Source organism: Papaver somniferum, chromosome 3, assembly GCF_003573695.1.
Source record: "Papaver somniferum cultivar HN1 chromosome 3, ASM357369v1, whole genome shotgun sequence".
NCBI lineage: Eukaryota > Viridiplantae > Streptophyta > Magnoliopsida > Ranunculales > Papaveraceae > Papaver > Papaver somniferum.
This window is the reverse complement of record NC_039360.1, coordinates 6,797,452-6,810,782: the sequence shown is the minus strand read 5'-3', so window position 1 is coordinate 6,810,782 and position 13,331 is coordinate 6,797,452. Positions and strand designations below refer to the sequence as shown.

Sequence of the window (13,331 nt, the reverse complement as noted above, 5' to 3'; positions counted from 1 at the left end):
CGATTTTCAGTTTTTAGACATATTAAATGATAATCACCTGAAATCAACGATAAAAACTACTCTAACAATCAATTGAAACAAGATTTTCACATGAATTGATGAAGCTGTAGCACTGAAAACGAAGAACATTTGAGAGAAAAGTCGCAGTTTCAATCGCCGAGTTGCAGAGCACGACTCGGACCGTTTCAATTTATTCATTTGATTGTCTTTGATTGAAATCGATGATCGATTTTATCAATTGTCTCAATATGTTTCTCAAATTCCAAAAATTAAATTTTCTTTTTGATAATCTTGTACAAAAGTTGTGACCGACATAAATACGTTGAGTTGTCCCATATAAGTAGGGCTGCACAAAACCGAACCAGAACCGAAAACCGAAACCGAAACCGAAGATTTTAAGCCGAACCGAACCGAAACCATATTGTTATGGTTTGTTAATGGTTGTCAGTTTCAGATAACCAAAAGTATTGGTTTCGGTTTAGGTTTTATCTCAAAACCGAACCAAAAACCAATTGGTTAACCGATCAATAGTGACCATAGCAGAATGAATCTTTTCACACTGATGAATTGTAGTTAATGAATGGTTAGGACTCTTAGGAGGATTATTCGAGTAAAAGCCTTTTGCTGTCATTTTAGTTGCTCGTCATTTATGCCTCTGATATGTTGCCAGTAAAATTTTCTGCCGCTTGTAGTATTGGGTGTACTGTTTGTGTAAACTATAAAGCACTGGCATATTATTATTTATAAATCATTCGGTTAACCAAAAACCGTATGGTTTTTAACAAAACCGAGTAGAAATCGAAACCAATGAAACCGAATATGCTATATGGTTTCATTGGTTTTCATTATTGGAAAACCGAGTACTTTGGTTTCGGTTTCGGTTTTGCCAAAAACCGATAAAAACCGAACCATGTGTAGCCCTACATATAAGGACTCCCTTCGGTCTCCCTGTCTATCAAGGGTATATAAGGGATTTGAAAGTTTATTATTTTTTTTTTGGACATCCTACTTCGCTTTTACATGGACCATACTTTTAACCTACCTATCAACTACTTTTACCCTAATCTCATTTCAGAAGATTATCAATCAATAACAACAATTTAGGTTGAGCATCGATATAACAATGCTATACACCAAAAATAGAAATTCACGAATATGTGGTTGTCTAGCAGCTTTAAAGACAATTACAAACTTACTGTGGAATTTCTGAAGAATTTTTAACTTATAATTTATTCATTTGATTGTCTTTGATTGAAATCGGTGATCGATTTTATCAATTTATTTCTCAAATTCCAAAAAGTTAAATTTTCTTTTTGATTATATTCTGCAAAAGTTGTGACTGACATAGATACATTGAGGCGTCCCATGTTCCATCGCCCCGTCCATCAAGGGTATTTTAGACATTTTGAATATATATATATATATTCTTTTTTTTTTGGACATCCCTACTTCGCTTTTACATGGGCCATACTTTTAACCTACCTATCAACTACTTCTAACCTACTCTCATCTGTAACCATCATTCAATCCAATCATCAATGCCAAATAGTAGTAGTAGCGTGACTTCTGGGTTTTCATAATCAATATTTCTCTTCTTTTTTCTTTCTCTCTCTCTCTCAGTAGAGAGAACAATCAATCATTTTCATTGAATAGTTGATGGAGATAAGTTGGAAAAAAAAAGGAGAAATTTAAGTCTAATTCTGAATTTGGTGGTGGTGGGGATCTTCTCAGTCCTTGTCTTATATACTCCATTGGATCGATGTCAGTAGGGATCATGTCAAATTTCTACTCCATTTGTAGTGTTAACACTGATAATAACAATACAGATCAGATTCAGAAATGGATAATACTGATAAATTGGTTTTCGCCTTTAATGGTGAGAGAATTGAGTTATCGCATGCCAATGATCATTCCACTACTCTGCTTGAATTCATACGTACACAGACTGATTTCACTGGAACTAAGCTTAGCTGTGGAGAGGGTCAGTATATCTCAGCTTCAATTTTTTTTGATTTTTTTTTTGTAAAGATTGTATGGGTGTTGCCAATACTGAATCAAGAAATCCCAACTGTTTGAGTGTTCCAATTGATGATTGTGACCAACATATTCCATAGTGCTTTTTATGTGAAAATCATACAATGTCGGATGATCAAACACTGGTACCAGGTGACACAAATAAGAATATTGACCGTGTGCCAGGACATAGCAGCGGCCAAGAGAAAACAAAACAAACAAAGACCCGCAGGCTTCATCCATGTCTCACTAAATATAGGATGTTTTTTGCTTTTTGTTTTTCCTAATGATTTCTAGTATGATTCTATTTGCTATGTACAATGGAGTATGTTATCTTTAGACGCTCATTTTATGCAAATACACACATCTTAATCCTAAATGTATGGTTGAGGGTCCACATGCTGTTCAACAAGCAAAAGTTCTGAACATGGGGTATCTTGTTATGTACTTGATGATTTTGAAGCTTAGTTCCTCCAGGACTAGAAGTTGGATGGGGTTCCCTATTATTTTTTTCTAAATGATGTAACTTTTGCAGTTTCTGAAAAGAAATGAGATAGTGAGACCCTATTAAACCCATTCGTTTCCATTGCAGGTGGTTGCGGAGCTTGCGTTGTTCTTTTGTCCAAGTATGATCCTGTACGTGAAAAGGTTGAGGATTTCACAGTGAGTTCATGCTTGACACTTCTTTCTAGCATAAATGGGTGTTCAATCACGACGACTGAAGGCCTCGGAAACATTAAAGATGGGTTCCACACCATCCACAAAAGAATGTCTGGTTTCCATGCTTCTCAGTGTGGGTTTTGTACTCCGGGCATGTGTATGTCTCTCTTCTCAGCTCTTGTTAACGCTGAAAAAACACAAGCGCCAAATCTTCGTCCTGGATTTTCAAAGCTTACAGAGTCAGAAGCTGAGAAGGCTATTTCAGGTAACCTTTGTCGGTGCACAGGTTATCGTCCAATAGCTGATGCCTGCAAAAGTTTTGCTGCTGATGTTGACATGGAAGATCTGGGTTTGAATTCCTTTTGGAAGAAGGGAGAGAGTGAAAGTGAAAAAATTGGTAAACTACCCTCATATGACCCTGGCAATGAGATTTCTACCTTCCCCGAGTTCTTAAAGAGTGAAATTAAATCCAAAATCCTCCGGGATTTAAAGGGGCAATGTTGGTACAATCCTGTTAGTATCGAGGAACTTGAGCATTTAATGGAATCCGTAGAATCTGAAAATGGCACTGGTTTTAAGCTAGTTGTTGGTAATACGAGTACAGGCTACTACAAGGAGGTTGATCACTACAACAATTACATTAACCTTAGATATATTCCTGAACTCTTAATGATCTTAAGTGATAAAGCTGGTATTGAAATTGGAGCAGCTGTGACGATCTCTGGTGCTATCCAAGCTTTGGAAGAAGGAGCAAAAAATGGCCCTAGCTCAACAGGCAATCTTGTATTCAGCAAAATTGCTGACCATATGAAGAAAGTTGCGTCAGAGTTCGTGCGCAATTCTGCGAGTTTGGGGGGGAATTTGGTCATGGCACAAAGGAGACAGTTTCCCTCAGATATTGCAACTATACTTCTTGGAGCAGGTTCATCCCTTATCATACTTAGTGACTCCAAAAGAATGAAAGTTACACTAGAGGCATTCTTAAGTAGTCCACCTAGTAATACTAAGACTGTCATATTAAGTATCAGAATTCCAAGTTGGGCCCCAATGAACAGTTTTTGTTCTCAGAGTGGATCCAGATTGATGTTTGAGACTTATCGAGCTGCACCACGACCCCTTGGGAATGCCTTGGCATACCTTAATGCTGCTTTCTTGGCCGAGGTTTCGCTTTCTAAAATATCTGGTTGTAGTGTCCTAGAAAGACTTCAGTTGGCTTTTGGTGCTTATGGGACAAAGCATGCAATAAGAGCAAGAAAGGTTGAAGAATTTTTAATCGGTAAATCCCTCAGTAAAGGTGTTCTGTTTGATGCCATAAATATTCTCAGAGCAACAATAATACCTGATGAGGGCACTTCAAGTCCTGCTTACCGATCAAGCTTGGCTGTCAGTTTTCTCTTTGATTTTCTTCACCCTCTTACTGAAGTTAGTACTGCGATTCGGAATGATGGCTTGACGAGATGTACTGATTCTTCAGTGGTTACTGCTACCAAATGCAACAATAGTTTTGATCAGGGGTCACATGTCAAAAAGGGGTGTTTCCTCTCTTCTGGGAAGCAAGTCATAGAAGTCAGTAGTGAGTTTGATCCAGTTGGCCAGCCTACTAAAAAAGTTGGAGCCGAGAATCAAGCTTCTGGTACGTTATATATCAACATTGAGATATTGTTAACTTATTGCCTGCATTTCCTTTTATTCGTAGTTAACTCAGTGTTAAATGGTTGGCTATTTTTGTTTTTTTGTTTTCTCGTTACTACATCCTCTAAACCTATAACCTCTTACCCTTTTCCAAACTTTTCTGTTGGTAGGTTGATCTGTAACTTGATCGTTTTATTTAGAACTCACAATTCAAAGATAAAATGGAACTGAAATTTGACTCCAATGATAATCATGTAGGTGAGGCTGTGTTTGTGGATGACATTCCTTCTCCCAAGGATTGCCTTCATGGAGCAATGATATGTAGCAAAATGGCCTTGGCACGGATTAAGAATGTAGAGCTTAAGTCACTGCCTTCCCCGGATGGGGTTGTTAAGGTTATTTCTCTTGGAGACGTCCCTAAAGGAGGAGAAAACATAGGAGGTAATAATATCTTTGGTACGGAGCCCCTATTTGCTGATGGACTTGCTGAATTCGCAGGCCAGATACTTGGCTTTGTGGTATGTCATATTCTCTACTAAAAATACAAAGATTACTCTTTTAACATTACTGTTTTGCCATTTTCTTAGTTATTCAATATGGTTTGATGTAGGTTGCAGATACACAGAAACATGCAGATGTGGCAGCAGATGGCGCAGTGGTAGAGTACGACGCTAAAAATCTAGAACCACCCATTTTATCAGTAGAAGATGCTGTTGCTAGATCCAGCTTCTTTGAGGTACCACCTTCCTTTGCCCCGAAGCAGGTAGGAGATTTCTCAAAAGGAATGAGCGATGCAGATCACCGAATTATCTCAGCAGAGGTTCTTGTCAAAAACTTTACCTCTCAAAATGCTATTACAGATCGAACTCCGTGTATGTTTATTAAGTGTGACCATGTAATGGTATCTCAATTGATGCACAACTGTTTAATATTAATTATTACAGATCAAACTTGGATCTCAGTACTTCTTCTATATGGAGACACAAACCGCTCTTGCGGTACCAGATGAAGATAACTGCATGGTTGTTTACAGCTCCACTCAGGACCCAGAGAACACACAGATTGTAATTGCTAAATGCCTAGGTCTTCCCGAGCATAACGTCCGTGTGATAACGAGAAGAGTTGGAGGCGGGTTCGGTGGAAAGAATGTGAAATCGATGCCTGTAAGTATACTTTTGTTTACTTAATTATACTATACAAACCTTTTTAAATCAAACTCCGTTAGTTCGAGCAAGTCTTTTCAGAATTTTGAAAGCCATAGAGTTACATCCTCATTTGGAAGCTGTATACATAGTTCCAATCAATGATGTATATTAAGCCTGAAGCGGCAGTTTGTTGAACTGGCTAATATCCTTCTATTACATTTGTTGGGACATCCTCATATATCTGCAGATAAAACGTCTGACGATGTAGCAAAAATGTTATGATCTTATCTGAAATTGCATTGTGTTTCTGGTTGTGGAAATTATGTATAGTGTAAATTGGGCACCTTTCCTTGGCTGAAGTGGTTTGTCTAGACTTAGGAATTTCATGGTTGTTGAAGATCATATTCTATCACATTGTGCATTCAAACCGGTAAAGTCAAGCTCACAATCAAAGAATTCACGTGTAGGTTGCAGCAGCATGTGCACTTGCTGCTCACAAACTACGCCGTCCTGTCCGAGCTTACCTCAATCGCAAGATCGACATGTTAATGGCAGGAGGAAGACACCCAATGAAAATCAATTATAGTGTGGGCTTCAAATCTGATGGAAAGATCACTGCCCTACATCTTGATATACTAATCAATGCAGGAGTATTTCGAGATTATAGCCCAATCATCCCAAGTTATATGGTGGATTCACTGAAGAAGTATGACTGGGGAGCTCTATCTTTCGATATAAAGATCTGTAAGACAAATCTTTCTAGTAAGACGATCATGAGAGCACCGGGAGAGGTGCAGGCATCCTTTATTTGCGAGGCTGTGGTTGAGCATGTAGCATCTTTTCTTTCCTTGGAAGTCGATGCTGTCAGAACAAGAAATATACATACATACGAGAGCCTCATGTTATTTTATCAGGATACCCCGGGTGAACCTCATGAGTATACTATGCCCTCGATTTTAGATAGGTTAGCTATATCTTCAAGATTCCACCAAAGGGTAGAAGAAGTAAGACAGTTTAACATCCGTAACAAGTGGATAAAAAGAGGAATCTCCCGGGTGCCCATATTTCATGTGGCGAAGGTGAGAGCAGCCCCAGGTAGAGTGAGCATTCTCAATGATGGATCGGTGGTGGTTGAAGTTGGAGGTATTGAGCTAGGTCAAGGACTTTGGACAAAGGTGAAACAGATGGCAGCATTTGGTCTGAGTCCCATACTGGGTGATGGAAGTAAGGATCTATTGGAGCAGGTTCGGGTCATTCAGACTGATACCTTGAGCATGGTACAAGGAGGGTTTACTGCTGGGAGCACTACCTCAGAGTCTAGTTGTGAAGCAGTTCGCCTTTGCTGTGCTGCCTTGGTTGAAAGACTAAACGCACTCAAGGAAAGGTTACCACAGAAAACGGGTCCAGTTTCATGGGACACTTTAATAGTCCAGGTACCTTCCGATCTATAAATTCCAGATAAAATTGTCTGATATACTATTTTCTCACCCCAGCTCGTCTGTCTTTCAGGCACATCTCCAATCTGTCAACTTATCTGCAAGTACTTACTATGTTCCTGATTTAGGTTCAGTGCGTTATCTGAACTATGGTGCCGCAGTGAGTGAGGTAAGTTAATGACATCAATAATATTTTTTGCATAGTTACTACTTACTTCTCGATATAATCAATGCTTGTTGTCACTCATTACACGTACAGGTGGAGATTGATCTTCTCACAGGAGCAACCAGTATCTTGCAAACAGATCTCATCTATGATTGTGGCCAGAGCTTAAACCCTGCTGTTGATTTGGGACAGGTTGCTCAACTGCAACTTATTTATTTCTCATCCAACCTCTTAAGAGTTTTTCTTCTTTCTCTAAGTTCTTGAATGGTTTTCGCATTTTAGATTGAGGGCTCTTTTGTTCAAGGAGTCGGGTTTTTTATGACGGAGGAGTACCTGACAAACTCTGAAGGATTGGTGGTGTCTGATGGAACATGGAACTACAAGATCCCAACTATTGACACTATCCCAGGACAGTTCAATGTTGAGATATTGAACAGTCGGCCTCATAAGAAACGTGTTCTGTCCTCTAAAGGTTCCGTATTTAACTCAAACCTTTAACCTTTAGGTTAAACATACATTCAGGCAAGAATGTCAGTCAAAATGACGAGGTTTGCCTGTAACTTGGGCGGAATTTATTTTGAGATCTTGATCCTGTCTTGCATCATATTCCGAGGATTCATGTTTGTGGTTGGGGTTTACAAAATTGAGTCTCAATATAAACCAATCTTCTTAAAAGAACAATTTTTTTGTCTTTTGTGTCATCTGCGAAGTTTTCTGTATTTTTTAAATCTGCATAGTTTGAAGTACAATAGAAATCGGCTCATTTTCTGGTTTTTGCATGGTCAAGAACATCCAGTTTAATGTCAATAACCAAATTAATTAGGGTTAAAACAATCTTGAGGTAGGACGCGTGATGTGTCTTGTTCATTTGTGCATCTATTAGCTATGGGCTTGGTTGAGCTAAACTCTGTGTTCTCATCTTTTGCAGCTTCTGGGGAGCCACCTTTGCTCATGGCTGCTTCAGTTCACTGTGCAACGAGAGACGCCATTAAAGAAGCAAGAAAACAGGTTCTCTCTTGGAGTGGGTCAGAATCAGGATCAGAAGCATCAGCTTATAATTCGATATTTCAAATGGAAGTCCCAGCAACCATGCCTGTAGTGAAGGAGCTATGTGGACTGGATAATGTTGAGAGGTACTTAAAAAGCTCGGTGGCTTCTCGCTGTTGAAATTATCTCCAAATTGGCAGTTTTTTTAAAAATACTTTTCATGTTTTAGAATTCAACAAATTGCTTTTGTGGCGTAAAAAAATTTCCATCAGGTTTGGTTTTTGCTTTAAAACAGAGGGTCTAAAGATAATAAGGATTTTGATTTGATTGAATAGATTGTGTGTAATGGTCCGGTTTGCGCGAAATAAATAAGTTCTCAGGTGTGTGGTGTGTTAATCCACCTGATGTAATTAGAAACAAGCTCCTGCTAGACAGGAGCTAAGTCTGTTACTTCATCTATTTGTATAATTGATTTTCTTTCAGAAAAAAAAGTATTGGAGATGTTACTGGGATTGACAGTACTCATCATAGAGATTGGTTCTGTAGACCAGAAATGCAAAATGGAATAGTAAAACAAGTACTCCATGTCTTATTGCACAAGGCGCGTAAATCGGATTACAGACCATAAAAAGCAAACAACAAGAGAAGAAAAAACACAGATACGCAAATTAATACCGTCGGCCATCGAACTTATACAGTAACCAACTGCGATAATCAAAGTATGACATCTATGGAATTTGCACCGCAGCAATAACAGAAATTACTAGTATGGAGCACCTCAGTTGGCCCGTAGCAGCATTCCACACTAACAACATTGCCGGGATAAGTATTTGCACAATATTCATTACACCCACACATAGGTTCGGGGCTACCAATGCAAAAAAAGTTATTCAAAGTGCCTATGCCGCATCCGTTATAATCAGGGGCAATATCGTTACCAAGGATAGTCTTTCCGGAGCATTGGTCAGCACATAAATTGTTCGCGGTTCTGCCATTTACTAGATCTACACAGTGCCTGTAAAAGCAATAAAAAAAAATGAATGGTTAAAACAGAGAAATGAGCAACAACTTACTGGGAATGGAGAACAGCAGAAATGAACAAGAACAAACCAAGGGAGGATGTAGAAGAAATGAGATTGAAAGGATTGTTTGCCATGATTGATTAAAACACTCAAATCTTTTGAATTACTTTTGATATGTGTGAGTGAGGTGGTTTCTCTTGAAAGAAATTTTTTTTAGAGTCTATTTATAGACATGCATACAAGTAGCTCCACTACATAGTCTGAACATTTAGGTTTCCGAAGTGTAATTCATTAAAGGTTTCCGAAATGCACATCAAGTGTTTGCTGTTATTTCTAAAGGTACCTTAAGCTCTATGTGTTGTAAATTCTTATGGAGCGGGAGGGTGGGGGCCTTGCCCCGTTTTTATGCTCTGTGTGGAGAATAGGATTGTTGACGTAGCAGTTAGGAAGGCTTCATGAATATGGCCTGTGTGGAATAGGCTCAGCAGTTGGTGGGTGAGTATGTTGTGTGTGTGGAGAGAAAATATGCTTGGTGAACCAGCAATTGGAATGCATTTCCCCATGGGTATGCTGTATGTGTCTGACGCAGCAGCTTGGGGCAGATGCCCTATGAGCCAATGATATTGGTCAGTCAGGTTGTTTAAAAAACATTTTTGTGAGGCCATTAATTGTTTAAAATGTTTCACAGATCGCATGATTTTAGGAAGTTATACTGCTTCTTTACCTAAAGCTCAGTGTTTCTGGCTTTGTTCGCTTCCTTGAGTGTAGTTTGTTACTTTATTCATTACTACTATTTTGTATTGGCTAGGGTTTTCCATTCTCTGGAAGTCCCATGAAGGGGGTGGAGAAAGATAAGGAATAAGGTGATTTTTTGTGTCCGACATTGTCAACCATATTACCCTATTTCCTTAACTTGTGTAGTGTAAGGTTTCTCCTGATTCTTATGTGTTTTATATTCAGGGTATCCAACCCAAGGTTCTAAGAGCTTTGACATTGGCCACTCTAGGTGACGGAGTGCAATCACTTTCTTTTTAGGGAGTGGGAATACCTGGTAAGTGGTAATTAAATTTTAGATATATATTTACTTCACTTGTAGTAGTCGTATATTCCATTTTCATATATGGCTAAGTGATCGGGTAATGGTACCCAGTCCTAGAAGTGATTCCACTAAAAAAAACAGTTCCTCTTTGATTCTTACGAAATTTTGATTGCTCTGTCAATCCAGCATTTCTTGACACTGAAGATAGTGGAGTTTCAACTCGACAGAATTTTATCCGGTAAGAAAACACGCTTTTGCTTGATATTCTGTTTTGTGTCATGAGTTTGTGTACATCCTTTAGTTATATTTTTCACATCTCTATGTAAATATGAAAATGACATGCCAAGACTAGTCAAATTCTCATTTCTCCCTTCTATGAAGACGTTTTCATACAATTCATGAACTATATAAAATAAAATAAAAAAACTAACCAGGCAAAGAAATTCGCCACGGGACTTACACCTGAGAAAGAAGTTCGGAAACCACCTGTTGAAGCTCGATATATACCTCCAAAACGTAAGGAGGCCAATCAGATTGTTGGAATATTCAAAGGAATGACTATTTCGGAGCTTTCCCAGCATTCTGCTCAACCAATATCAACTCTGCAAGATATCCTTGTCAATGTCGTGGAAAAGCCGATTCGGGATTCAACCCTATCAGCATCGATGTTGCAGAGCTGGTTGTAATGGTAATTTCCTTTTCTAGTGAACAGGGAAGCTGGGGGCGTCACCCAGCATCTTGGTGCTTTTGCCGTGGAAATGCAGCCTGGAGGTCATGCCGTTTTTAGTGCGATGAAGGCTAGAGGAGCTGCTGTTACAGATATTGTAGTGCTTGTGGTAGCAGCTGATGATGGTGTGATGCCCCTGGAAGCCATAAACCACACCAGAGCAGATGGAGTACACATTGTAGTTGCTGCCAACAAGTGTGATAACCCGCTGCAGACCCTGAAAGGGTGAAGACTCAGCTTGGTTCCGAGGGCTTGCCACTAGAGAACATGGGTGGAGATGTTCAAATGGTTGAGGTATCGGCAGTTTCTAAATTTGGCATGGATAAAGTGGAGGAAGCTCTGCTCTTCAGTCTGAGCTGATGATCTGAAATCACTCGTGGATGGACCAACACAAGCTAATGTACGTAGTGGAGGCGAGGTCATTTGATTACTACAATACTTAAAGCTGGAACTTTCGTCTCAGGTCAACATGTGGTTGTTGGTGCCGAATGGGGTAGAATTTTGGCTATTAGAAATATGGTGTGTAAGACAATGGATATAGCAAAACCTGCTATGCCTATTGAGATTGAAGGGCTTAAGGGGCTTCTGATGGCTGGTGATGATACTGTTGTCTTGGATTCAGAGGCCAGTGCAAGGATGCTTAGTTCATCCAGGACAAAGAAAAAGAAACAGGGTAGGCTTTACAGGAGTAGATGAAACATGAAGAGTTTAAAGAGCCACAGAGACTTGCGATTCTTGTTAAAGGTGATGTTCAGGGAACTGTCCAAGCTATTACAGACGCACTAATGAATCTAGACGGTGCTCAGGTATGATTCTCTTTATCGTGGTAATAGGATCCCATTTGCTGAAAGGTACCCCAACTTATATTATTTGTGATCAGAGGGTATACTTTGATTAGTTTCCCTCTTAATATAGCATGAACAAAAATTCTACATAATTTCTAAGAACTAAGCAGAAAATTCTTTTTAGTCTAAGAACTGAACAGAAATTTCTTTGTTTTTTTTTTGTTAAACAAAATTCGTGAAGTCTGTTTACCCGCTGTGCTTGTATTTATGGCTAGTGGTGCATGGACACCGCCTGCAGTTGGGCAGTTCATTTGGATCTGAAGCAGCTCATTGTGCTGGTTGATCACTAGCTTCAGTTGGGGCCATTTCTTAGCCTGACGTGGATTTGGCACAAGCTTGTGGTGCATGTATAGTCGGGGTTCAGTATACCAAAACCACCTAAAGCTATTACTGTCGCAGCTGCTCGAGGCCATATGCAGGTACACTGTCTTGCTAGCTTTTTTTCTTGTCAATATGTACTGCCCAGTTTTCATATTCACTGAAACGAGAGAAACAGGACATGACAAACTGTTGGAAAGGGTACCGAGTGTGGTTCTAGAAGGGATCGCAGGATCAGAAGTCATGGCAGGTCAACTGTGAAGTCCTAACCAAAAGAGAAACTTGACATTCTGAGGGTTAGTCACTTTTATCATGAAAAATAATTAATCTTTTAGATGTTTATGTGGTTTTGGTCATAGAATCACTTGGATGCTAAAAAGCAAGAAATATCAACTAGAATATAATCACAACCTAATAAGATAACATTCTTTAAGTTAAAGAATTATTTATTAAGAAGTATTTGATATTATTTATTTTGTGCTTTTCAGGCTTTAAAAGTGACTGTAATTAAGCTCCACTTGAAATATAATGTGATTAGATTTAGAGGTAATCAATCCTAGTGGAAATGTTATATGAATATGTTCGAGGTTAAAATCACACTAAGTATACAATACTTTGTGGGTGTCAAAAAGTAAGCTAAGATTTTCTTTATTTTCTTTTTCTTTTAACACCTGTTTTGGTTGGAAAAATTGGAATCCTATTAATTCAATTATGGGGTAGTCTGATGCTCGGAATTGAAATCCAAAAACTTAACGTTTGGTCGAGGTAATTCAGTTACTTTTGTTTTTGCTCAGAAATCCAATTTCATTACACTATTAGACCAATTGCAATAAAAATCTATTATTCCCCCGTTTTAAAAAAATAAGCTTATTTTATAGACAAATTACACATAAAATTAGCCTATATTTTTATTATTATTTTTTTAAATTTGCCTAGAGGAGAATGCATAGTATATGAGGAAAAACCAGATTTTGGAGAGTAGGGAAACTCCTAATCAGCCATATTTTAGAGTACTTTAAAAAATGTAGAAATCATTGCCGTTGATTGACTAAGCAATTTTTTTTTTTGTAAGTTAAGTGCATTCAATAGAACTAACTTAGGGAGTTAGAAACCCTTACATCATGATGAGTAGAGCCATCAAATGTAGGATTGGAGTTATCCATCCTAACATTAGATTTATCTACTTCAAGAGCATTTTTAATACAAAGGGGAGGAGTTTTCTCCAATTCAAAATCTGACTAAAGGATTTGGCCTCCTTGGCCAAGATATCTGCTGCATTATTTGCAGCTCTAGGTACATAAAAAAAACCTAAAAAATTCTGACAAAGATTAAATTCACTCT

General features: G+C 38.5%; 1 protein-coding gene and 1 pseudogene across 1 annotated transcript; both read left to right on the top strand.

Moving 5' to 3' along the window:
* Positions 1 to 1,740: 1,740 nt before the first annotated feature.
* On the top strand, positions 1,741 to 8,551 carry LOC113355240 (indole-3-acetaldehyde oxidase-like). Its single transcript, XM_026598060.1, has 10 exons — positions 1,741 to 1,981; positions 2,606 to 4,306; positions 4,564 to 4,823; positions 4,916 to 5,125; positions 5,250 to 5,468; positions 5,918 to 6,883; positions 6,960 to 7,055; positions 7,146 to 7,244; positions 7,335 to 7,524; positions 7,981 to 8,551. Exons 1-10 carry the CDS (start codon positions 1,840 to 1,842, stop codon positions 8,217 to 8,219), a joined length of 4,122 nt encoding a protein of 1,373 aa, XP_026453845.1. The 5' UTR covers positions 1,741 to 1,839; the 3' UTR covers positions 8,220 to 8,551.
* A 1,965-nt stretch (positions 8,552 to 10,516) lies between these two features.
* Positions 10,517 to 12,449, top strand: LOC113358965 (annotated as a pseudogene).
* The last annotated feature ends 882 nt before the right edge of the window (positions 12,450 to 13,331 follow it).